Raw genomic sequence first — 27,216 nt, 5'->3', positions numbered from 1 at the left:
GGGGGGCTGGACTTGATCTTCTGAGGTCCCTTCCAGCCCTAATGTCTATGAAATCTATGCTCACAGAGCGGCCCTGACAGCTTCTAGGGGATCTGCGAATTTGGCTAAATACCTTGTCACAAGGACAAAAAAAGAAGGAAGGCTGGATAGAACCAGTCTAAAGCTATGGAATCAACTTCCACAGAAATTAAGCACCTCATCATCTTCCCTTCTAAAGGATAAGAACTTTAGCTTTTGACGTTACATTATCTATCATAATTGCAAAGCAGCAGGTATGTACTGAAATAAATTCTAAAAGAGAGTGCAATATGTAGTTGTTCCTTGGTGGGGAAGACCAGAGAGAGCATGAATCATAAGTAGAATATTAAGTCACATTGCTTAATTCATTAGTGGGAGGCATTCATACTATGTCGAAAAGGGGAGTTTAAAAATTATATAGCAGCACCAGCACTAACAACACAACACAATTAATATGAGGGAAAAGGGACTACTAAATGCAGCTGATATGCACATTAAAAAACTGTTTATAATTCCTGAAGATTAGAATTAGAAATTAAAATTCTACTGTACTACATACTGGTAAAGCAGGCTAAGGATTTATGGGAATCACTTCTATTGCAACTCTAGGAAAGTCTTCAGGATTGTAATAAATATGTGAGAAATGACCTGCAAAAAGCATAAAACAGTCAGGGGTAAGTTAAATTAGAAGATTACACAGATGATACATCGAAGTTATTTACATGCACATTGAATTACCATTCACAATCCATGAATGCACAACTTTAAAAAATGTGGTGGTGGAGGGGGGGGACGACACAATACTATGACCTTCTTTTATTTTTCAGCTAATGATGCCCAGAAAGATCCATCAGGTCATAGGCAAGGTGATCTTAGTTGTACCACCTTAGGCTGTGTAGAACTACCCCCTTCCCTATGCCTCTGGCTGAGGGACCCCAATGGCCATGCCCCTTGTTGCTGATCAGCCATGAGAGCTGCCCATCATATGGCCCTGTTGCTCATTGCTGATTGACCATGGGGTTTGTCTGTCATATGGTCCTACTCCTTGCCACTGATTGGTGACAAGTGGCGGGTTCATATGATAGACAGCACTTGCAGCCAATCAATGATGAGTGGTGATAGCCATTCCTCTCCTTCTGGTGGACTGTGCAGTGTGCCACTAATTTTCATAGATTTCATAGACATTAGGGGCTGGAAAGGACCTCAAGAAATCATTGGGTCCAGCCCCCTTGCCATAGGCAGAAAGTCAGCTGGGATCAAGTGACCCCAGCAAGAAATATACCCAGCTGTTTTTGAAGGAATCTAGAGTAAGTGCTTGCACCACCTCTGGGGGGAGTTTTTTTCTTGTTCCAGACCCTGGACACACACACCGTAAAGAACTTTTTTCTTATATCCAGTCTAAAACAGCCTTCCTGGAGTTTTTAACCATTAGACCTTGTTATCCCTTGAGGAGCTCTGGTGAACAGGTGTTCTCTCATGTCGTTATGTACCCCTCTTATGTAATTGTAGGCTGCCACCAAGTCCCCCCCTGAGCCTTCTCTTCTGCGAACTGAAGAGTCCCAAGTCCCTCAGCCTCTCCTCACCTTGCACCACGTTGATTTGCTCCCTTCAACTAGGACTCTTTGGGTCCAACCCCATAGGCAGTTGCCTAGCTATTGGATCATATAATGATCAAGGCCACAGTTCCCCATCTTAATCATGAGGACATCATGGGGAAGTAGGTTAGAGGCCTTCTTGAAGTCTAGGTAATGTATACTTAGTGTAAGACACAGTATTGGACTCAACACAAGAGTAGGTGGTTGAGATTGTGGGTGTTTTTACATGTCCTCTGAGGGGTGCTGGTGGGGGGGCACATTTTCATTGGAGTAGCTCCAATAGCTGCTGTAATTAAAGCGTCAGCAACATCTTGGGTATCAGCATCCCCATGCTTCACAATGGCAGCGGGGGGTGCTTTAACTAAAGCTCATTGAACAAATTTTATTTAAAGCAACCCTGCTGCCATTTTGAAGCATGGGGACACTGATGCATGAAATGTGGAGGCTGCTGGAGCACGCTAATTAGCACACACCAGCAGTCTCAATTGAGTCTGCTCCAACGTGTTGCAATTCTAATGCATCAGAGCAGCTTCCCTGCACATGTGCAAGGCACCTTTAATGTCTTGTGATTATACAGGAAATCAGGAAGATGGTTTTATAGTCTCTTCTGGTATTAGGTGGGGTAGATTTGCACCTTATAGTCTAATTAAATTAAAGCTATATAGCATAAACTTTCATCAGCTGGAGCTCATTTCATCAGATGGTATGAAAGGATGTGCAAAAAGCAGCATATGGAATGGTAACAGTTATTTAAATACACAAGAAAGGGGGAGAGACAGCAGAGAGAATCCATAGGAACAAAAGAGTCACAAAAGCTAATCCAGGTAATAGGATTAGAATCCTTGTCCCTGTTTAAAACATACTTGCTACAGTCCAGTCTGTGGATCATTTCTCATTCCTCGGTTTCCTCTTGAAGTTAGTTTTTTTAAAAAAAAGCTGCTTAAGAACAGCTAACCCAAGGTCAATGATGGAACTTCAAGGGAGTTTAAAGTGTTTTGCCACAGGCGTCTGCATCTTTCTGGAACTGATGTCAGAGAGGTGTTCTTTCATTTTTACGCATAGGGATATGTGTAACGTAAACTTCAAACAGATACTTTAAGCAGGTGATGGCATATAAGATGTAGGTGGAGTTGTGTTATCTATGAAATTAGGGGCATTTGAAAATTCATGGTGAATTTTTGAAATTTGGGGGAAAGAAAATTCCTTATTGTTTTAAGATTGAGTGAGAACTTGGGCATTGAGGTTCTTTCTCCCTCATCTTATGATAATGGTTAAAGTATTGGCAGTGTCACAGCATAGCTAATAACTGTGTGAATGTGTAGGAGGAATCTTATGAAGCCAGCTATGTAAAGAGACTATGGTTAAAGGTTTCCTCTGTTCCTTCCATCAAGTTGCTCGAATTTAAAGAAAATCAAACAAGAGGAAGTTGAGATTATTCTTACAGGCCCTGCCTGAGCAAGAGGGTAGTTCATAGATGTATTTAAACTCTCAAAGGTTTCTTTCTCTTACATTTCCAGATGTCTTGACCTGACAATAAAGTTAGATTTTGCCATTTGAATGTAGTCATTACAGCTGACATAACCATTGGGCTTTGACGGATCTTGGACTGTTATTTTGAGAAAGTACTCCTAACTTCCAGGAAGCAGTCACCTGATCTGTTACAGTGAGGAATGGAAAAAGGTTCTGCTTGTGGGCAGCCAGCAATCATGACACAAGACTTCTCAACATCTAAAATATCAGCCACCACCCTGATGAGGCTTTCTTGCAAGCATGGATGTCACCAGCCTGTACACTTACATCCAGCATTGTGAGGGCACAGCTGCCTGCCTGAAATACCTGCAGGAATGCAGACTAGGCTCAGATTTGCAACATGTTGCACAAACCCACTTCATTCTCATCCATAGCAACTTAGTTTTCAGTAATCATCATTTTCTCAATAATCATCATTTTCTCAACACCATGGACACGCTATGGGAACAAACATGGCCCCTCAATATGCCAAACTACCTGGAGGAGGATTTTTTTGGAAAACTGCACCAGTAAACCTACTTCACCTGTTAAATGGATGATAGTTTCGTCATTTGCGTTTAACACTTGGACTCAAATACTGACTTCCACCGCAGGGTTAATCACTACCATCATTTGATCAGATTTGGTCTGGAATATTCCTACATTAACAGCAGTTCTCTAGATCATGATCCACATCAGGGATGGTACCCTATAAACTGTCATGTCCCAAAAATCCACAGACCAGCTTATGTGAGTGAAAGAAGACAAACAATGCACTAGAATGAACTCTCTCAGAAAACTACGAGGGACAAAGCTGGAACATATTTTTCACAAAACAACCACTCCCTTTTCGTCCTTGCTAACTTCATGGTCAAGGGAAATTTATAAAACACCTTTATGGCTTACTATACTTGATTCCTGAATTTCTTCCTTCAGACTACAAGTGATAACAACCCTCTTCCCTTTTAAAGGGTCTTAATCTCCCATTTATCAGGCTTGTCTTCTGTTAATTGTTCGTCTGCTATCTATGGGAATCTCTTCTCTAATTTCACAGTACTACACAGTTTTTAATCATCATTGTGCTTGCGTCTTCCCTCAGATCTGAAGAATGCTTTGCATCCAAAAGCTTGTCTGACTTTATCCCAACCATGCAGTTTGTTGCATAAAAAATATCACCTAGAAAATTCCTTGCCTCTTGCATAATATCTGGACCATCACAGGCAAAATATCACTGTGTTTGATGTCAGAATTAAGACGTTTCTTATACTTACAACATCTAGTAGGGCCCTCTTCTATGAGTTTTCATTCAAATCTGAACTCTGTCCCCCATTTGGAGAATTGCATTTATAATTTTTCCACCATTTCCTACTAAGTTTTGCTTAGGGGAACTTAACTACTTACCTTGAATAGTAGAAGCATAGTCTTCTATTTGACTAAGTAAGTCATATAAATTAATCTCCTGTGAAAACAAAAAGCAGAGTATAGAGTTCAAGCGAATAGGTTTCTGATGCCTTTTAACCTGTTAGAACATTGTTATAAACACAGTCTCTCTTTATTAGAAATAATAAGGTTGCACAGTCAAGTTGGGAGATGCCAGAATAAGTTTGTGCAAGGCTGATTTGACCTCCTTTTATATATGCATTATGGTAGTGTTTAATTGAATTATCATGCTGTTTTTCCAGAGGACCACCACACGGAATGTACATAGTGCCCACTTAGGTTTAATTTGCATTTCCAAGCATTCTGTGGAAACTGTTCTTAAATCAAGACCTGAAATCTGGATAGTGATTTATATCATGTTTTTAAAATTGGAGTTTTTACATTTTCAATTTTGTTGTCATATCTTTAACTTATAGTAATGTGTTCTGTATTCATTTTCTAGGAATATATTTTTGGATGCTAGTAATTCCACCCTACATAGGTATTGGGATCATTTAGATTTATTCTAATGAAAGTAACATTTGTTCATTTTCCTTTTCCCCCTTTCCTGTCCCCCATAGAACTTTATTCTAGGATGCTAAGAAAATAAAAAATCAAATATTCTTCTCTGTAACATTTTTTTTACCTCTGCTTTCAGCATTTGTATACTCAAAAACCATTTTAGATTCTAATAGAAGTAAATTGTCTCACATTTCTTACAGACCAATTGTATGACTTGCAGGCCAGTTCCAGCCCTGGAAGCCTCAAAATTTGGTCTGCAGGGCTTTGGGCAAGGATAGTATGAGTGGGGTTGGGGCCCACTGCCAGAATCTGGGTTACAGAACCACACTGCAAATGCAGGTCAGTGGCAGGGAGCAAATAATGGTTGCATTAACCCTCATGCATTCCCTGATGCTGGTTTCCAACCTCCAAGGAACTGGGATCCAGATGTGCCTAGGCCCCTGTTTGACACCCCTGGGCTGGGTTCTAGAAACACAACACAGTAAAATAACTAGAATGTCAGATTTGTGAGTTGTCTTTACAATATTCAGCATGATTGCAGAAAGGACTCTGGTATCAGTAGTTAAATTTCCCTATTATAAACTAGAATTTTACTGAGACTCATCAAAGTGACATTAATATTTTTGCAAATGGAGACGCTATTCAGAATAATGGCCAGGTATCAATTAGTTGTGGTGTTTCTCGTAGTGATCTCTTATCCCAAAGGGGTTGTGCCAAAAGCAAAAAGTGTGTTTGTATTTTGGTACCAGAGATGAGAGCCTGTTTCTCTGATATGAAAGCTTAGTGAGCGTGTTGAGGCTCTGCAGGCAAAAAGAGTAAAAGAAAATGCTCTGGTGTTGGGTGTGAGCAAGGGCAGAAACAGTGCATGATGCTTCTTTTTTTGTTTCTGATGTCAGCTGCAAACTTGCTCTAACAACTTCAGGATTTGAGGGGGTTTTTTTTTCTTCCTTTAGCAATTTGTGCAAGTTCATCCTGTGATCAATAACTTAAGCTCTCTTTTTTTTTTTTGGTTCATGCATCATCCAGTAGTAAAGAAAACTGGAACGTGTGAGAGCTGTGTAAATAGATATGCAAGAAAGAAGAGCATCAAGAAAACTGTAATAGCTTATTCTGGCTTTGTAATGTTAATGTAAATAAAAAGAAATTAAAGAAAAGATTATTGTTCAGTCTAACCATGAAGCTTATCTGTAAAAACTTGGTATTTTACATTGCCATTTGCCATCTAGAGTAGTTTGACTGGCAGTTTTTGCATGTGGTACTCTTGCAGAAAAATTGAACAGTGCATTTTTAATAAAAATGATGGTTAAGGAATTGAGTAAGTGTTGTTTACTAGTATTATACAAGGATCTTTGACATGACGAGAGTCTTTTTACCTTTATTATCTAAGGGGTAATGTGAGGGGCATAGGGATTGGATTTGCTAAAAGTGTGACATTGGGAACAATGGTCAATAATGAGCAGGACAAAGTAGAAATGCATCAGGCACTAAATATCTAGAGAAATGGTGATATGTAGTTGAGAGTCAGTAAAGGTTGATGTCCAGGTTTACCTTAGATATAGTGTATGCAAAGATACCATGGATGGACCTTGGAGACATGTGGGGGAGTATGGTTTCCCTTCCAGCATCCATGCCCCCCTCTTCCCCCCCCCAGCAAAAAAAAAATTCCCTAAAACCTTGAATAAAATTGCAGCAAATATATATATGCATAAAGATTGCATGTAGGAGTAAAGAAGTGATTGTTGTTGCCCTCATGTATGGTGAGGGCATGTCTTGAGTAACCTTTTGGAGTCTCTCTGTTTAAATTTATACATCTTAAAAATATCTTATTTGGTTTTTTGGAAATTGTAATTCTTGTCATTTTTAAAGAATGAAATATTAAATAAAATAATAGTGAGGAGCCTAAAATTGTGATGAAAGCCTGAATAATTTAAGTTTCAAAAATAATTTCGGAAAGTTTTTTAGATTAAATTTGTGGGCAAGAAAGATCAGTGGTCTGTTGCTATCAAGATCTCTTGGAAGAAAAGTGGTAAATTATACTAGGCTGTGTAGATGTTGTGGTTAATGACCTAAAACTTAGGCAGGTATGGAATTAAAGAATGTTTTAAAATCATGTGGTAACTTGTAAATTGGTATCGCCTAGTTTTCTGGAGTTGGGGTTGCCACTGTTCTACTGAAGGCATTTATTTACTTCCCATCCTTAGTGTCTCAGTCTTTAAGGCAGGGGTAAGGAACCCCTGGTATGGATGCTAAACTGTGGCATGGAAGGCATTTTATTTGCCATGCGTTCCTCAAGGTGGACAGTAGGGAGGGAGCTGAGGCTATGCTGTCACAGCAAAGATCAGGCCCCTCGTGGCTTCTCTGCCATCCACCCCCTGGTACACCAACATCTTAAACGTCAAAGTTCCGGGTATTTTTGGCCGCCTGCCCTTCCTTTAAGGCATATATCCTTACACTACTGTCATGGGTGGAAAGTGCCATTATCTCTGTTTTCAGATGGAGGAGCATAAAGAAGCTAAATGACAATTGCAGTGTTGCACAGGAAGCCTATGTGTAGATGGAACAGGGTTTTGAAGTTGCATGTCAAGGATCAGTCTGTCTTGTCTGCCTTTGAGCAAAAATAGAGTGGCAACTGAGACTTACTTAGTATCAGGGTAAACAGTATGGCCAGTCAAATGGTAAGGCAAAAATAAGATACAGCACAGCTATTAAGTACTATTTTAAAAAACAGATTTTATCTCCAGCATTGTACAATAACACTTCACATGAATGTGCTACCTTTCAGTCTCAAATAAAATACTGAACTGTTTATAATCTGGTGATTCCTTCATTTGAATTTTATTTTTCGTGGCTTATTGATAGTTTATCAAAATTGCATTTTAACACTCTCCTATAAGCAGAGTAATTTATTTTAGATTGGTATGAAATTACATTGCTTATAGCTGCTGCTCAGTATTAAGATGGCCAAAAGATACTCATTTTAGTCAATTTTCCTAATAGTTTTGATAGATTGTAATAGAATGGGAAAATTGGCCTAGTATTGATCAACAGAATGCATTATTAACTCAGATCCAACTGGGTACATACAGGAAGGATGTTAAACCAGCTATAGATTATCTTAAATGAGAGCTCTATATAACTGAACTGCTAATTTTATCAGTAACTGCTAATGGATTTCAGTTGTGAGTTCAATTCTACTTAGAGCACCATGTATTTCATGACTACAGAATACACTGAGGTATCTGCCCAGTGCCCCATAATTGTTCCCTCGATCCAAGTCTTCATTTGCTAAAAAAAAAAAAAAACAACAACAACAAAACTTTTCTAGCTCTTGTTGTTTAGGAGTGTGATGGACTAGGGAAGAGCACCTGAAAATAATGAACTGACTGGAGCAGTGATGTTTTATAGAGAGCCTAAAACAAGAAGGTACCTGATGTACACTTGAGTCTGTGCTACTATGAACATGTAATTTAAGAGATCTAATTTTTACTTGTACAAGTCCTAAATAGGATGTAGCCTAAATAGGATGTAGCTTTCCTGGTATAGTTTGTTTGTTTCCTTCCTGCATGGAAGGAAATTACATATGGATAGTACTTTTATACTAGTATAGCTGTGTCCGTGCTTAAGGCTATTTTCTGCTTTACCTATATGATGTGGTATACCTTTTAAGTGGAGACCATCCTAATTTCAGAGATGGAACATCATCATGTATCTCATTTAAAGTTTGAAAATTTAAGACAGGTTTTAAATGTCAACATTGTTAATAGTGTCAGTGTTGCTCCTTTAAAAAGAAATATCCAGTTAATGTGTTTGTTCCACAATCCTAATTGTGTTTTAGTAATCTCCGGGGTAAAAAATCCTGATTTATTCTCTTGATGAACTGCCAGGACCTCCCTTTTTGTCCAAGATCCATGCTACAGGTGACTGTAAAAACCTTTGGTTTATCAGAATACATATGTAGAGACTATATTAATAAGTAACATAGTAATAACATGCTGTGTTTGCTGTATTGATTTGCATGCTATGGTAGAACTATTTGACTTGATTTTTTTCAAATATGAATATTCTGTACTTTGTCAAATAAAATAGACTGTCAGAGTAAGTGTTCACTGGTTTTTAGGTGGCTAGGTGAATGACCAATGTTAAATTTCAGGTAATTACCTAATTTTTCAAACAAGATTTTTTTCATATAAAAAAAAAAAAAAAAACTTTATGAAGATAATCTGTAAAACTTATTTTCATTAAATTTTCTTATAAACTGAGTTTTATTGCAGATAATACATGAACAACACAAGCACTGGGTGGGCGGGGGGAGTGAGTTTTTCTCTGATTACGGAAAGAAAAATATCTCCTTGTGCCAATCCAATAAAGTACTTCTTCCCTATTGGACTTCATTGTGAGATCATACTTAGAAGATTACTGAATAATGTGAGCACTAAATGGCACACACATGTATCTTACCTGGTTCTGGTGCAACAACCATCAAAGGGTATAGGATTTCATGCAAAAGTGTAATTTTTACAGTGATGAAAAGTGTGGAAATGTCCTATTTAGAGAATTGTGGCAAGCTTCTTCTGGCAAGAACGAGAGGCAAAAATCCTGAAAGGCAGTTACCATTGCCTTTCCCAAAGATTGGGTAATGGAAGGGAAATTCTAGTTTGGCAATGTTTTTAGTGCAGTGAGTTTTAGATTTCCAAATAGCTCTTATAAAACATTGTAATTAATCTGTCAGTGCTATAGGATTCATAACTTTATCACTTTGAAGCAGTGGCTGTGACAGATATTAAAGCATTGTGACATCTGGGAGGCAGAACAAATTTATTCATGGAGCTCCCACAGTGCAGGAATAAAAACATTAAAGTTCGTTACAATATGTATTAATCCCTCTTAGGGAAAGTTAAATTTTCTTTGCATCATAAAATAGCGTCAAAAAAGCATCCAGTGGTGTTTGTTTGCAAAGTTAGTGGTCAATACTACCCTTCTGTTGGATTGTTGTCCATGTTCAAGGCAGTTAGCAACAGTGAAGTCCGGAGTTGACTTTATGATGTCCCTGGCTCTTATCCCTTTTACAAGAACTTTGTCTGGAGTTAAAATTATTTTTTGGTTGGCTGGTTGGTTGATGTGATAATGTCCTCTAGTAGCCATTCTCTCTCACAGTTGTGTATTACTCGAAATACCCAGGTGCAGTGTTTGCTTAGTCCCGTTGTTTAGTTCAGTAGTTCTCAAATTATTTTTGGTGGATCCTGTTTCTGTTCTCAAATTCCTTTGTATGCTTTCCCTCTTATCCACCACTTTCTCTCTCATTCACAATTCTTTGAAACAACACCTGGAAATTTAAGAATACATGCATAACAAATTAAGAAGGAATTTTAATATATTTGAATGAGATTTAGCTTGTGGAAATGCACCACATTTATGTCACCAGCTAGTTTTCCACTAACTGCCATTGCTTCATTGGGTTGGGAAAAGGTGGCAACTAAGTTTAAAAACTGCCACTGGTACAGAATTGGCAGAATAACGTAAAAGGACTGAAAGTGGTTGAAAAAGGACTCTCAAAGGCCTCATCCACATGAGCATGGGTGTTTGTTTCCCCCTGGGGCAAAAAGCAGTGGCACACCTTGTGCCGCTGCTGCTTGTCCCCAGGGAACACCTGTGCCATGCGCATTCTGGCATGCAGCAGGTTAACCTGGGTAGAGTAGGGAAGGCTGGGGCCAGCAACTGTGCTTGCCCTAGCAGTCTTACCAGGGGTCCTGGGGGGCCTCAGGGAGCTGCAGCCATGGCGGTCCTGCTGCTCAGAGCCTGCCTGGCTGCTGCAGCATGGTTCCAGCTGGCCAGGCTCCAGTTCTGAATGGCACATGCTGCCTCCCCACATGTGCCAACCTGCTTTTTTTTGCACAGATTTTTTTGACCCCAGGAACTCCTGAAGGGAACACTTGAATGTGCAGTTTGTGGCACTGCAGATGGGTCTGCAGCATCGTATACCGTATGGCCGCGCTCATCTGGGTGCAGTCAAAGTGCTCAAATACTTCTGAGGAATGCAAAGGCCTAGTAATTACTGTAACATAGTCTAAAAGTAAATGAGAACTTTTCACTTTGAGCAGGCAAGGTAGGTAAAAATTTTACAAAAGGAATATTTGTTGGATTCCCACCACCAGAAATCCCTGACTGGTAACAAATAGTTAAAGAATTGGACTTTAAGTACTATAAGCACTATGGATAGTGTTCCAAAGGCAATGCATCTTTGAAATCAGTAATTTTCTGGTGTAAAAAAATAAAATATAGTGGGAAAAATCCTAACCCATCAAAGTACTGAAGAAATAATACCCAATGACCAACATTCATGTTGCTGGCAATCTTTAGTGACAGTACATGTTCTAGAGAGATTGTCAGCAACATGGCTGTCCAACTGGCAGCAGCATCTGGTCCACAAAGGGTTCCTGGGTGGCCCACAGCCTTCTGCCTGACTGTCTCCCCCGCATTACTCCTGTATCTGTGGCATTGTAGGTACAGCTGAAGGTGACCCAGCAACCTTGCTGCCTAGGTGGCGTGGGGAAGGTGTGGGTTGCCTGTATGTGAGCACCAGCAGGAGCCAAGGCAGGGATGCTTGCCTGCATGGCAGTGGCAGGGAGTGGAGTGGGCTCACATGGCTTGTGTGGCATTGGAGGTTTAGGGGAATTCACCTGTCTGATGGCAACAGTAGATGGACTCCTGAAGCAGGGAGAAGGAAGGGGCTTGTACTGCTCACGTGGCAGGGGGGCTACATGGAGCAAGGGTCCTGAAAGCCCACCTGGCATGTGGCTAGGGGGCCCAGGACTGGTGCTATGCATGGCCCCCAACTACTTTGAATTTTGATAGCCCTCCAGTGCTCCACATGTGATATCTAGCAAATTTCATTAGAATGGGGTAGGTTGCTGACTGTTTTGCTAGTCTGCATGTGATACTTGAGTAATGTTGAATAAGTTTATTTAAAAAAAAAGTTACTAAACTACAAATTAGGAAAGACTTACAGCAACCCTTGAATTTGAACAGATTCGAATCTGAATAGGATCAATACAATACAATCAATTTAATCGGATCATTTGTTATCCACATAATAATATATACTTCAAATTAAAAATTCACTAGACTTTGATGCTTTTGAACATAAGCTGCATATAAATTAAATGAAAATAAATATAATCTAAACAGAAAAAAATCAGTTTATTTTTATCAGGGGAAAGAATTGTCAGCCCTGTGAAGAAAGCCCGTTTAAAGTGATGCGCTAATTACAGTATCTGTTTGAACAACAGAAGTAATTTTATAACACGAAGCATCAGCATACACTGATTGTCCTAACCCCTGCTGATAAACTGCTTTAATTGTGCAGTTAGAGTCAGGCAAATTAACAAAGACTTTTGTTCCCACTGAGCTCCTAATGGTGAGAGTTCACATGCAGAAAGCTACTGAAATGTAATGTTAAAGAAAAAAGAAACACTGAAAAAGAGTCTGCTGCTTGAAACCTATTCAGAAAAAAGTTATAGTTTATTGTATATTTAAGACTGCTAATCTTGGTATACTAAGTTCTTCTATCTTTAAAAAGTATGATGTAGGCTGACTAGAGTAGGCTTTCTTCTTGTTTGTCAGTAGACCTTCTTGCTTGAATATGAAATACATTTATTATTTTATACCAGGAATTCCCTCAGGGCAATTTTAGAGCATAAACAACTTGTGGATATTTTTACTTCAGATTTACCTACCTAGTAACCAACATGATCAAATCCTCATAGCTGGAAATGTTTCAAAAAAGGTATTTTGGGAAACTAGGTAATGACTTTTAGACTATTGTGTCATGAGTAGGAAGTGACATTGTGCCCCTCTTAGATCCAGGAGAGTCGTTGCTCAGGCAGGGGCAGAGTTATGGTTGTTTAAGGAGAAGTGTACCATTACAGATCTGGGCAATTCTGGGAGCTGGTGTTGGTGGCCAGTGTGGCTGAGGCAGCCTTGGGGATCTGCATTGCTGTTGCCTTACATCTGGGCTGCAGTTCTGCCTAGAACGCTTGCAGCAGTCTAATATATGGATGTGCTGTTGTCATAGCTGTAACTTCTAAACTTCTCTTGTATACATATACACCAAGTCTAATGAAAGGGTCCTTGTGGTACTCAATACAGACAGACATTTTTCTGTTTCTTTCCCCTGCATCATTATTCTGCAGACTTTACATGCTGTAATGCTGACCTAGTCTTCTGTCAATGCACTATAAAGCATTGAGTGAAAATTCATGTTCATTGGGCTCTCCTGGGATCTCTCAGTTCAGAGGGTGATGATAAAGTAAGAATAAAGTTTGTTTAACAAAAATTTACTTAATACCTTTTTCTAATAAGGAGCTCCTTGTTTCATGGGTGGTTGTTCAAATGTTGTTGTGGACATCACATTAAGTGCATGCATGCCTTATGTACACAGCATCACAAGTTTTGTTTTGCTCCCTCTGCCACTGGCAGTGTGCTTTGGGGCTGGGTTTGCATCATGTATCTGTTCATGCTCCTGTATGAGAGCCAGCAGGATGAAATAAGTATGGCCCTTCTTCGGTTTCCATCTTAGATGCTATGAGTATCTAACCCACAGCCTAAGAGAGGTTGCTTCAAAATCTTCATAATCTTCTGAGCATCTCTAGAGCTCCTTCAGCAATTTGAACCTAACTCTCCTAGGCTGAGGTCATCTCAGAAAAGTACTTCAGGCTTTTCAGCATGTTTTCCATCTGTGGAGCAGTTAGGATCACCTTTTCCTGTTAATAAGGTGCATGGCAACCAAATCTGCTTTAAAATCTCATGGCACTTGATGACAAGCCACTGGAATTCCAGTGACAAAATTATTCAAAAAGAGATCCTGATTACTTTTCCTCAAGGTTATGGGAACTTCTGTATTCACCTACATTGTACTGGCCATGCAAGAGAACATGAGATCAAAAAGGGGCACCACAAAGGAAACAGACCCTGGTGACCTTGATGTGTTTAGAAAATGTATTCCTCAGCTTCGTTGAACCTCTATAGCTGCTGCTTGCAAGGAGCAGTAGATATCTCTAGCATTGCACATAGTGTTACTATGTGCAGAATATCAGACATCCCAAAGAAACTTCAGGCCACGACTGAGGACTTTTCTTTTTTGAGTTACTAAAGCTACCCTGCACCTTGATGATTCATAACCTGTGGCAGCCTTTGGCAACCATTTTAGATTGTAAACCTAAATAAGCTAGTTTGAATCAGAGGATGGCAGGTGCTAGGACCCAGCTGCCACTTTTGCCTACAGTGGCATGGAGAAATTACCCACCACCATTGTTTTTCCCCATAACAGAGACCACTGCTGAAGTCTGCTGCTAAATGTTGCTAAAGCCTCTGATCCACAGGCTTCAGCAAGGCTCTGTAGGCCATAGGTAGCAGGTATCTACCCTGTGGAATGCCATCCTCAGCCAAGAAAGCATACATCTGTATGCCATCCACCGCAGAGTGATCATCATGCCACAAAATACGTGAGACACCAGAGGACACCAGCTTTCATTTGCCTCAGCAGCATAGCCTCAGTGTGTCAGCAAATTTGTTGAAATGGTCAAAAGCAGCAACAGATGACAAACTTAGAAAGCTGTCTCTTGTCAGTGGAGGGGGAGCCTGGGATCGTGAACCCAGGGTCCCCCTGCACCAATTCCTGCTGCTGCTATCCCATAATTGACAGGGCTCACAGTGGGGGCAACATTCCCCATTCTGCCTCCACTGTGAGCCCTGTAGCGGGAGATAGGAGGTAGCGTTCCTCCCACTGTGTTAATTGGCTAACCCCCTCCCCCTTTGCCCACAAGCCTTGTCAGCTGCAAGGCTCACAGCAGGTGGTGCACCCCTGTGGCTGGGAGCCTCTACCTGATTGGGAATTGGGAAGACCTGGCCACATGTTCAATTAATGGTATGAGAACAAGCCACAGAGTTATTGCACATTTTCTGTGGAATTATTGTGACTTATTACTTGTTTTGTCACACTATTAATTAATTAAACATGTAGCTTGGTTATAACTTAAGGTGTGATTAACTGATTAATCACTCCTTAAGTGTAACATGTAGATGGGGCCATAGAATCATAGGACTGGAAGGGACCTTCAGAGGTCATCTAGTCCAGCTCCTCCCCTGCTTGAGGCAGGATCATCCCTATCCATATAGTCCTATATAAATCCATTGTCTGACCTTCTAGCAAAACTAGAGAATCAACCCTAATAATAATAAAACCAAAAGACATAATATTCTAACCTGTTACAGGTGAAGTGGTGGTCAATGTCTTGCTGCTGCAAGTTTGTTAGAATATGTTTGAGAGATCCAAGAAAGAAGGCCATGCCCCGCATTATAGCAGAAGGCAGCGATTTCCTTCATCATCCCATGTCTCCAAATTGACTAGTTCGTGGTTCTGGACTTGTAGGATGCATATTTCTGCATCACCATCTACCTGGCCCACAAGAAACTTAAAATTACCCTGGGACTAACAATTATCAGTCCAGTTTTCTAGATTCTCATAGCTTTTTAACGTTCATCAAATGCATGCCTAGTGGCATTAATTTTATGGAACTGAGGAAATATGGAGATATGGACAACTGTTATTTGTGCTCCTGAAAGAAACTAGAAACACTCTCCGATTTCCACCCCCCACCACCATTTTTAGGACTCTTCATTGAACTATGAGCAACGTATCTCTTGCCATCATAAGTAAGAGAATTACTAGGAAACTTGTTCTACTTCAGAGCAACAAGAGATTACTCATACCCAAGGATCCGTGTTTTCTGTTTCTCACAAAAAACAGAGAAAACATGGTTTTCTCCTTTTAGCAGAGATACCCGCAGATTCCCTGGTTTGCAAACAGCTCTGCAGGCTGGCTGAGCTCCAGCCTGCAAAATCTGTTTTCAGATGGGGTGGGAAACCCCAGCTGTGCTGGGGAGGGAGGGGGTGGGGTTGAGACTGTCAGCCACGGCTCTGCTTGATTCAGCTCAGCCTTACTCTTCTCCTAGAGCCTGAGGTAAATGGGGCTTGCAGGGGGCTTGGCACCCCTCTGGCAGGGCTGGGGGAGGAGGTTGTGGGTCATGGCTGGGGGGCACTGGCAGGGCTGGGAGGGGAGGCAGGAGCCGGCCCCATCCCCACCCAAGCAGGCAGAGTAGTGTGGGAGCTTGCTCCATGCTGCATCTGCTGCAGCTGCCTGCTGTTAGGGACAGGGAACTGCAGACTTGGGGTCCTAGCCCCATAACCATGGAAGCTGGGGGCCCCTTCCAGCAGGGCTTGGGGGGCAGAGGCTGTGGGTGGGGGGCAAGAGGCACAAGTAGGGCAGGGGGGCTGTTGTAGGAGTAGTGAGAGGCACCAGTGATATTGAGGGGGCTTTGGGAGCAGTGAGAGGCACCAGCGGGGGTGGGAGAGGGCTTTGGGAGCAATGAGGCACCAACAGGGTTGGGAGTACTGCAGGGAACTTTTCATTCTAATAATGGATTTTGGCATGTTTGTCAGAGAATTTGCAATTTTTGTCTGAATTTGTGGTGATTTTTTTTTTTAATCGGAGAAAACCAGGATCCCTCCTAATCGCAGCATATACTTGTGTGGGACTTCTAAAGCATGTGTTTGCATTCATGTGTGTGGTGCCTTTTGCTGGACTGCATCTCTCTCCCTGAAAGCTATATGGCTGAGGTGCTATGTATGGTGCCTGACCAGACATCACATGAACAGGGAAGTTCAACGTTCCTCAGTCCTTTTGGGGATTGCTTTCATGGTTAAGAGCCAGTGAATATGGAGATAAAGGTGGCATTGGTTCCTGACACAGATGCTTCTGGAATAGGCTGGGATATCTACTTGAATCCCTTTAAAGATTCAAGGTTGATGGCCTTTGGGGAGAACACGAAACTATATTTTGTATGTTCTGGAGCCAAAGACTTTGTCCATTTTGCCAAACTGTAAGGGACAAATCCTATTGAACAGTGAATCAATGGTGCACTTGATAAACAGTTAAGGAGTCTCAATTACTACACTGGCTCTGCATCTTAAGTATGAAAAATACAGACAGTCCTCGGACTTATGAAACAATTGGTTCCTGAACACTGCTTCTTAAGTCGAAATGTTGTAACTCGGAACCAATTTTCTCATAACAAACAATGTTATAAGTGGGGGTTTGGTTCCTGAACCAAGGCTGGATACCCATTTTCACCAAAAATACCCCAGAATTTTGTACTCGATCAATTATAGATGGGTAATGTAGCTACATTAATGTATTTATATCGTAAACAGCAATCATTGATTTGGAAGAACTTCTTTGAGGTGGCTTTGCTGGATGTTTTGAAGGGCTCTTGGCTGGACTTTTTGAAGGGTTCTTGACTGGAGACTTCTCAGGAGTCTTGTCTGCAGGTTTTTCTGGAGTCTTGTCTGCTTTCTTAAAGAAAATGTCCAAGGAAGCTTGGACAGATGTTCTCCAGGGAGATGAGCGACACAGCGAACTTGTTTACTGGCATGGCATCACATTGGATCGAGGGTTGTAAAGTCGAAACTAACGTCATAAACTCAAAGGTATAGATAGAAGTTACAATTATGTTGTTATCAGATGATACAGATGCATGCTATTTGGACTAACTGCATTATCTACATCATTATGTGGTGATGCAAATGCAATGAAACCACACCAATTTTAACCCTGCTTCATTCAGCTTTAAAATTAGCCAGTTTAGTTAACTTGTATTGCTACATGATCATGCAGATGTAACAACTAGTGCAGAGGTTCCCAAACTTTTTGTTATTGTGACCGCCCTTCCAGGTTTACCAGCTGCCTGCATTCTCCTACCAGTGTACATTTTGTACTTTAATCTCTTAAATGCCAGTTATTTTTATAATGAAAATTAAATCATCCATTATACAATTTCTTCTATATACTCCTCCTCCCTCTCCCCCTGCTCCTGAGATGTCTTGTGTGCCCCTAGGGATGCATGTACCACAGTTTGGGATCCCCTAAATTAGTGTGACAGCTAATGTTTGATCTGGGGAGCAAAAGCAGCTCCCTGTCTTTCTTAATCAGTTAAAATGTATGCCCGTCCACACCTTAAGTTAGTGTGTTCAACACAGACCTGGCATTGTTTATGAATTTGTGCAACATTTTTAAAAGCACTACTAGAATTGAATAACTTTTTAAAAAATTATTTATAGATATTACTACCAATGATCTGGGTTTGTTTTTTTGGTTTTTTTGTTTGTCCCTGCCCTCCATCTTTTAGTGAGGATATCCACTGGAGCTGCTGTCCAAAATGGCTGCTGATGCATTACAAGTTTATTTGCATTGACAAGTAAATTTGTCAAAATGCTGACTATATTAGTTTTTCCAAAAGCAGTGATAGTGTTTTGTAAGTACAGTGTTATTATATCTAATTATCTAAGGTTTTATTACTCGGGATAAGTCATTTTAACTAAAAGTTGTAGTGAAATACTGTATTTGCATTAGCATCCAGGTTTTTTTTAATAGTTAGATTTTAGACGGCTGTTGTACTTAGATCTGCCACTAAGGGCACAGATAGATGTGGAAAAAACAAAACAAAACAGCACTTTACTGGAAGAGGCATTGCATTTGTTTGACCTGGCTCCACAATATCTTTATAGTTTGGGTGGTTCAGCAGGGATTTTGACACTTTTTACCTAAAACGGATTTAATCAGCTCTTAGATAAGAATACCAAAAAGCCCTGCCGAAGTGCCTGGTCTATGCAGAAGTTGGGCAAGGTGGGTCCAACTAATGCAGTGCCTCTTCTGGGCATACTCTGCGCTTCAAGTGAAGTGCTGGGCTTTTTTCCATGTCTGTAAGCAAACCTACATGTTAAAAAGAATAATAAATATTTTGTGTTCTTGCCTATTTAGTCATCTAAAGCAGAACACTATCTAAAATGCATAGAAAATCTGTTTTCATCTTTGACCTTACAGATGGAATACTCCATGTAGTATATTTAACTGAGGAATGAAGTTGGGAAAATGAGAAGTATGACATACTTGGAGGCCTGAAAATATTTTGCCACTTCTTTAGGCATTTTTTATGGGTAGTAATGCAGCAAGGTAAAAATGTGTAGGACAACAATTCTCATTTTGTTGTTGTGGTCCAAAAAGATGGTTTTGTGGACCCCTTATTTTTTACATTCTGATCACACAGGTTATGTCTGTTGTCCTCTCAGTTGTATAATGCTCTATCTGTATCAGTTGCCTGTTTAAAGTAGTAGTAGGAAAGTATGTATTTTCCACTGTTCTTTTAATGCCAGCTAGCAGCTGGAAATGGGAGCTAGCTCTATTTTACCAGTAGGTTTTTCATGAGCCAATAGTAGTAGAAAAGATGAAAACTACCAAAATATGTGAACCTCTGTTTTAAGAAAATAAATGCAGTGTGATAGTTTTACACAGGGTCTTGATAAGACATTGTTTTTCTAACATCAAAGGTTAGTTATTCTAGGCATGCTGAGTCATATATTGCCTTTGCTTTTTGTATATATTTTTAACTTTGCACAGCTTCCCCCTCCCCCAAGTTTTGTTTCAGCAATTGAATTTAAAAAAGGAATTGCAGAAAGAATGAAATTTTACTACCTGATATGGTGACCTCAGTGGAAAGGTTTGTGTGGAGAAATTTCATCATATCTAATATCCTCAGGGTGCCTCCACAGTAATGGATGTGTGCACAGAGGATTGAATAAAAGTAAAATCTGTCAGTATCCTAAATTTAGCCCTGTCCTTTAAGCTTCTGCCAAACCAGAAACGTGAAGTAAAATTTCATCTGCTAGTTATAGCTCTTAATGTGGTTTAATTTAGTTGGTTTACAAACAAACTAACATTAATTAAGCCTTTCTAATATTGCTGTTCACCAAGGTTATGGCATAAATTATTTTATTCTGTATTATTTTTTGTATCTTCCAGTGCCAGCCATTTCTCATCTTGTTTATAAACAGGCTTTGGAGAACAGTGAAGTATCAAAGTAATTGGGTACCGGGCTTGCCCAAGGGACCAGATTGGCCCTAGATTTCCCACCCCGTACCCCTTCCCCATCATACACTGCAGGTGGCACCCATTCTGGCTGAATCAGGACACAAAATGCATGTAGCACCTCAGCTGGAGCCTGTGTTGCATAGAGCATCAGTCCTGGACCAGCTGGAAGAGATTCTGGATCTGTAATGCAGGGGACCCACAGCTGGAGTAGGCACTGCATGTGGCTTGCATACTAGACTGGCCAGGATGGGCTGTGTGCACTACAGTCCTGGACTGGTGGGGCAGACACTGCGGGCTCTGGATTCAGTATGCTGGGGCATCCTGGTTTGGCCTTGTGTGGAACCAGCAGCACCTGGGGTTGGATGATGTGGCTTTGCAGGCCATATCTTTGACATCCCTGGTTTAAAGTGTATGAGTATAATTTCTAAAATTTAGGATATGTGTAGTTGAATATATTTTTCTGAACTTTCTTTTCTTCTTTATAGCTTTTGATCTTTTTAGACTCCTTCAGCCGGTTGTACGTCCAAACAATTTGACTACACTGTTAGCAAATAGTTTTTGGCCCAATAGTAATTTTCAAATCTCTTGGTCTTATTTTTTATAATGAGAAGTATTATAGCATGTGTTATCTGAAACTCAGTAAAGGTAGTTGTAGTTCTCTTATCCTATCTTCTCTGGCATGAACAAGGTAAGAATATACTTGGCATGGGTGACAAAAGAAGCAAAAGTGTTTCATGATGACTTGTTTGAGTGATTTAAAGTTTAGTCTTTAGATGGATCAGATTTTTTTTATTTTTTTATTTTTTTTTAATCTCAGTTCCAGCATTTAGAATTGTACATGTCCTTGATATGCAAGGTTAACTATCTCTTTATTTTTCTACAGTTCCATTTACTGTTTCAGGTACATCTTAGTTTGCAGTTCTGGCAGCTTGCAAAAAGAAAAAAACACTTTCAGTTCATTCTCTTGTCTTAAATCTCACCTTTTGCCATATTTGTTCATGGAACTAAACTATTGCAATCTGAAGATGGTTGCAATGGACTTTAATCATGGACCTTACTCAGTTTCTTTAGAATGCCTAAAGATGATCTGAAAAGTTTTTTTTTCTGCTTTTTTCCTTAATCTTAATGCCAGGTCTGGACTGTCTGCTGTTGTGCAGGGTCTTCTCTGGGTCCTTTGTGTTGATAGAACTTATGCCTCAATTGAAAGAATGAGATGCTTAATTAAGATTTCTTTCCAACTGACTTCCTGCCCTTCGGGCGGGGGGCTGGACTCAATGATCTTCCGAGGTCCCTTCCAGCCCTAATGTCTATGAAATCTATGAAAGCCACTTCTAGCCATTTTCCTGTTTTATGTGTCCCTTGCTTTTCTCCATTTTCTCCTAAATTCTTAAATAAAATACCCCACTTGGGTAGTAGCTTTTAATAAGCCAGCTTCCTGGTAAAATTTCTAATTTGATATTTAATATAAGAGCTTTCTGCCTCCTCTTCAGTAAAGGGGCTGAGTGGGAGAAGAGAGGGTTTTTTTCATGATTTGCTTCATGAAAAGAATTAACATATTTTTAAGTACTCAGTTGGCAGCAGCTGTTTCCCCACAATGCTTAATTCAGTATTTGACATGGATTCAAGGAAGTATAGGGGACAGCAGTTGGTTAGAACTTCAAGCCCTTTTGAGCCTAAGGGAAGTGACCATTTTCAGGTTATTTTCTGAATAAAGGCCTGGTGTACATTTATTTATTTAAAAAAATAAGTACTGCATAGTCTTCTACCATCTCCAAAACTTTGTTCTTAAAGTTCCTATTTAAGGTTAAGGAACTGTACCTTAATTGCAGTAGGCCCCGCTTGAGTGTTTGCTAGTGGACTGTTAGTGCACTTTTCTTGAGGTTGACAGAAAAAAACAGAATGCAAACTCTGCTTGGAGCCTTAATTATACACTTCTTATTATTTTACATAGTTTTGTGTGACTAACACTACAGGGGCTTAACAGTATTAGAATGTGGTTATGGCCAGTGTATGCAATGTGTTTTCCATTTCAGTAAATAATGTATGGTTTTTTACAGTGATTATCATTGGGACTCTTGGATTGCATATAGCTTTTTATACATCCTAGTAATCAGATCAATTATTCATATGAAAAGCCACTACTTTTGTATTTCTAACAACATTTGAAGTAATTTACAAATAACCAGTTAAGCCATTTCACCAGGATATGCTGAAGAAATAAGTTTGTACTCTAGCTGTGTTTATTATAAAGTTACAGATAAGGTTTAAATCCATCACAGCAGTGCATGTTTTATTTTTCTCTGCTGACAGGTTATAACTTCAATAAAGAGAATATATTATTGCCCCTTGGCTAAGTATAGCTTGTTTCAAGGCATTTCACTAAATCTGTTTCCATTGTTAGAGAAATTGTTGGCACAACGTTGAATTTGTTTATTTTGTTTACAGTTGCATTGGTCTTAAATGGAGGTAGCTGAAACTGCAAGCAGACATGCACCTTTTAAAGAGAGATTGGTTGCTTTATCACTGTTGTGCTACCCAGGAATAGCTTTCCTTGTCATTGTCCTTCTTGAACTTAGTCGTCTTGACAGTGTTCTCAAGGTGCCACTCTTCATCAGTCGTGCCTCCAGATGCTGTGGCACATTCCTTTTCGTGTCAGCTTCTCACAATTTAGCACAAGAGAAAGAAGAGCAAATTCTTCCTATTGCCAGGGTGGTGGTGTGGGGGGCATGGTGGGCAAAAGAGTACTCTTCCAGTTCTAATAATTAAAAAACAATTTGAAGTGTTTAAATCAGTGGTTCTCAACCTTTTCAGGGTCATGATACCTGACCTCCACTTACTTGAATGTGGCAGCCCCCTCAGCTGAGAACCACTATTGGTGCTGCCTCAGTTTACCTCAGTGCTTCTTAGCCTGGTTTTGCTGCCTCCAGATGAAACTGCCCTACATGTCTGTTGCACAGCCAGCTGGCCCTGCATGTGATAGCTCGTGCATGAAGAGCCTGTAAACAGCTTAAGGCAGGCAGGAGCTGCCTCGTGCTGTGTAACCCTGCCTGGTCTGGCACTACAGTCCTCCAAGAAAGAGAAGTGGACTCCAACATCTGTTTCTGGGAGGAATATAAGGGATACTGGACCAGGAAGTTTTGCACAGTACAAGGCAACTTTGTTTGACTGCCTTAAGATAATTAAATAGCCAGACTACAGGGAGAGCATGTGGGGTAGTTTTTACCTGGCCACTTCTGCTTTGGCACCTCTGAGCAGTCTGTGGTGCCCCGGTTGAGAACTACCAATTTAAATGCCAGTCATCCTAGATGGACACAGATACAGAAGCTTTGATCATGATAGTGAATGGGCAGATATCCTGCAGCTTCTGTAGATCATTAGTTAAGCTTCTCATGGAAGACTTTATAAATGAAAGGTTACTTTTCTCTAATGTAGGCTTCTGAAGTTCACATAGGTAACTTTCAGTCAGTGCTATTTACTTAAAATAATATTATTAAGAGAAGACGTTTAAGTACCACATTTCTTAAAACTCACAGTAGCTTTATATCAGTATGTCAGGAGAGATCATTACTCCACATTTTGTATTTAGCAGTATATTTTATTTTAATATGTTTGGCTTCCATTCCTCCAATGTAATAAGTCCCGAGACACGTTCTCATAGACTTTGGGGTTTTTTAAATAGTTCCATTGATATTCATTGTTCATTCAATAGAACATTTTATCGTTACAACATATAAATGAAGTGTAAAATAATATATTCTTTCAGTTCAGGTTGGTGTAGATTCAGGTACTTTAAGTCTGGATTGCCAGATGAATTTGTTTACATTGATTGACATTTCACAAACCAAAAGAAAAGCTAAGAGTTAATAGAAGAATTTTTTAATAATTTGGAATAAAAAGTCTGTTCTGAACTGACACGGTTTGCTTAGCATTTCTTTAAAACATGAATTAGTAGTACTAGGCTTGTCCTACAAGGCGTTTTGAGAGACCCTGTGTTAGGTCCAGCATGTTTTCTGTATTTCAAGAGTTGTTAAAAAATGCCTCTGGCCATGTGGGGTAGGATAAAGTGTTTACGTCTGTAATCAATAAATCTTTCTCTTCAGTAACAATTACAGCACAGTTTTAGCTGTATTTTAATATTACCACACTATCGTAACTGTTTAATATTTCCTATTTAGAATACTTCAGTGACAGGAAAATACTAACAAACTTTGTTCTCTATTTAAGACAGGTAGGGTTAATTAGTGTCATCCTAGCCAATTGAATTGGCCTGGAGATAAACCAGTGTTTTATATTTGTACATTTTGGAACAGAAATTGGTACTTATAAGTATGTAAGATCAAATAACATGTCAAGTTTTGTAGAGTTTTCTGTTTAACTAACTCTTGACTCAGTTATTTCTAATATATTTTTGACTCTGCCTCAAGGTAATATTAAAACTTAGCACAGATACGGTACTACGTAAATAGGGCAATTGGCATTCCTTTGCTTATGAGAAGTTCTGTAGAATGACTATGGAGGGTGAACTAACTTCTCTTGAGGTATTTTAAATGTAGTTTCTTAGCACTCTGGAGGAAAGCAACAGAACAAATTCTTGAGTAATTAATGTGAGTGCCTACATTACTGTTCACTTGAAAATGCCAGGTTATTTATCTGCTTATTCACTTTGTTTAATTCTAAAATGATCTAGGGAGCAGTGTTATGAACAGTTTCTGAAGTGTTATTCCTTTCCATAAATTATTTTCTTCCTCCATACCATGTGACTGCTTGTTCTTAAATAAGTTTTGTTCCTTTTATGGTTATCCTAAAAGAAAAATAATTTCTGAAGAAGAATTAGTTCAGTAGGAAATTGATTTTCTTTTATATGTGTAACCCAGTATTTTTTTTTTTTACTTCTTTGCTTTGAAAATGAATACATTTTAGAGTTTCTTAAGATTTTGCTTGAGATTTTTCATGTGTATTTGGTGTATTATATCTTGCAATTAAAAATTCTAAGCTATACTCACTTGCCAGAAGGCATCTGAAGTTGTAGTGGTTCATTTTCCCCCAAATAAGGTAAGCCTGTAAGAGATTTTCTGAAAATTCAGTATGCTCATATAATTTGCAATAAAACCAAGGTGTTCCTTCTTTGTCATTGTAATGTATTAAGTAGCAAGCCCCCTTTGCTGTTTTTGACTGAAAATATTATTTTTATATTTCATGAAATTGATTTGTTCTTGTTGTTTCTAATTTCAGTAGCCAGTGTAACGATACGTCATACTCCATGTTTGTTTGATTTTTACTTTCTTTCTTTTTTTTTTTTTAAAGGAGGAACAAAATAGAGGCAAACCCAACTGGGAACACCTGAATGAAGATTTACATGTACTAATCACTGTGGAGGATGCTCAAAACAGAGCAGAAATCAAGCTGAAGAGGGCTGTTGAAGAAGTAAAAAAGTTACTGGTACCTGCAGTAAGTAATCCTATCCATACTTTTGTCTTAAATGTTAAGGAGTGACTTCTGAAATGCAGATCTCAAGTAGCATTCTAGTAGGAAGAAAAAAAGCTGTAGCCTAGCAGATTCTGGCTCTATAGCCTAATCTTGTGCTGGTTTATAAGTGTACTGCGGTTTAGAAAGTAATAAGCAAAATTAGTTTATAACATTTCCAGTGGAGTAATTCCTTATTGTTTAGAAAAATGATCTTTTTAGGCTAGAGAGAAAAAGGTACTTGGTAACAAAATGTAAGCACAATTTTTCTACAGCCTGTTTAAAAACTAGGAGTTGTACTGTTTTGTTTTCAAGTGATTGTTGCTGGCCAGTGGTTTTGGTTATGCCAGAAAATCATTATAGTCATTAAGAGAGCTAATAGTGGGCCAACTTTTATTATGGTGTGGAGTTGGAGCTCCAATTCGTATTGCGATTTTAGATGCTGCCCAAATGAGAATATTTCATAGAAGCTAAAGTTTGTTCAGAGAAATTTGTCAGAGCAGCAAGATGCAACAGGTCTTTTTTTTTTTACAGATTCTTTATCACTTTTACACTTGTTGAGGGAAATTAAATTTGTTTTAATATTGCTTGTATATGTGACTATTGTAAATGTTCCTTATCATTCAGGTCTTTAGTGCTGAAATTTGTATGCGTTAGCAACTGAACACCGTGTTTTTATTAAAAGGATATTTGGAGTACCAAATAAGTATTTTGCTCCCAAATGAAGAATGGATACTTATCTTGCTGGGATCCTATGACCCCAGCTGACTTCCTGCCCTTTGGGCAGGGGGCTGGACTTGATGATCTCCCGAGGTCCCTCCCAGCCCTAATGTCTATGAAATCTATGAAATGAATTGATCTGTAAAGCATGTGAGTTGTAATGTTAGGTCTGAAGTAGGCTATAAAGGAATAAGATTAATTTTGTTCCTTATTTTTGGCCATCCATAACAGGCAGTGAATGAGCTTCCTTTTGTGTACCATAAGATATTAAAAGAGGTTAACATATCCAGTTTTTTAAATCAAACCATTGCCACTAATCCTTTTTCAGCAGTTTATAACTAGTATTTGTAAATGCAAGCCAAATAACACATTTGAGTGATATTTGATTGGCCATTTTAAATGGTAATAGAAACGACAGAGTTCTCTATGGGTCCTGTACCTCCAAGTCATTTGTATATAAAACATTTTTCTACTCTTGGTGGATTAAATACTGTAATATCTGTCCCTTTCTGTTCCAGTATTCTGAACTAAAAGTTTTAGTTTATGCTGATTAATCAAGCTATTGTTATGTATTTTAATATTTAACACATGAAGGCTTAAGAAAGTGCACTTTCTGTTGAGCAGATTACCTCAATAAATGTGAGCTCAAGCCATCAAGTTATATAAACACATTAAGAGGGTTTTTTTCATTAGTATTCTGTCACTTAGCCTCCCAAACATGAAAGAGAGCTAATTTTTATTGCGTTTCTGAATCTGCATGCTGACAGCCCCAGAGCTTCAGCACATGGTCAGAGTTTTTCAGCAGAATAAAAATCCAGTTTCCAGTTTTTTCTGCTGCCCTTTCTCTGAGACTCCGGCATTATTGCCATGGGCGGGGGTGTCTCAACTCATTCTGGTTCATTGGCTTTAAGGTCTGTTCCATTGGCATTGAGGCAGTGTTCAGCTGTGATTAGAGTTAAATTTCTGAATATAAGAGGCTGACACTATCTA

The 27,216-nt window shown here is 39.3% G+C and overlaps 1 protein-coding gene across 1 annotated transcript in view; it reads left to right on the top strand.

Moving 5' to 3' along the window:
* The window catches only part of QKI (QKI, KH domain containing RNA binding), a 204,530-nt gene that overhangs the window by 100,490 nt on the left and 76,824 nt on the right, over positions 1–27,216 (top strand). Inside the window, exon 4 of the mRNA XM_019549983.1 lies at positions 25,348–25,491. Coding sequence (XP_019405528.1) covers positions 25,348–25,491 — 144 coding nt within the window. The remainder of the gene's footprint in view (positions 1–25,347; positions 25,492–27,216) is intronic.

Source organism: Crocodylus porosus, unplaced genomic scaffold (assembly GCF_001723895.1).
Source record: "Crocodylus porosus isolate Cpor-Errol unplaced genomic scaffold, CroPor_comp1, whole genome shotgun sequence".
NCBI lineage: Eukaryota > Metazoa > Chordata > Crocodylia > Crocodylidae > Crocodylus > Crocodylus porosus.
Note: the sequence above shows the minus strand (reverse complement) of the source record. Positions and strands in the feature narration are given on the sequence as shown.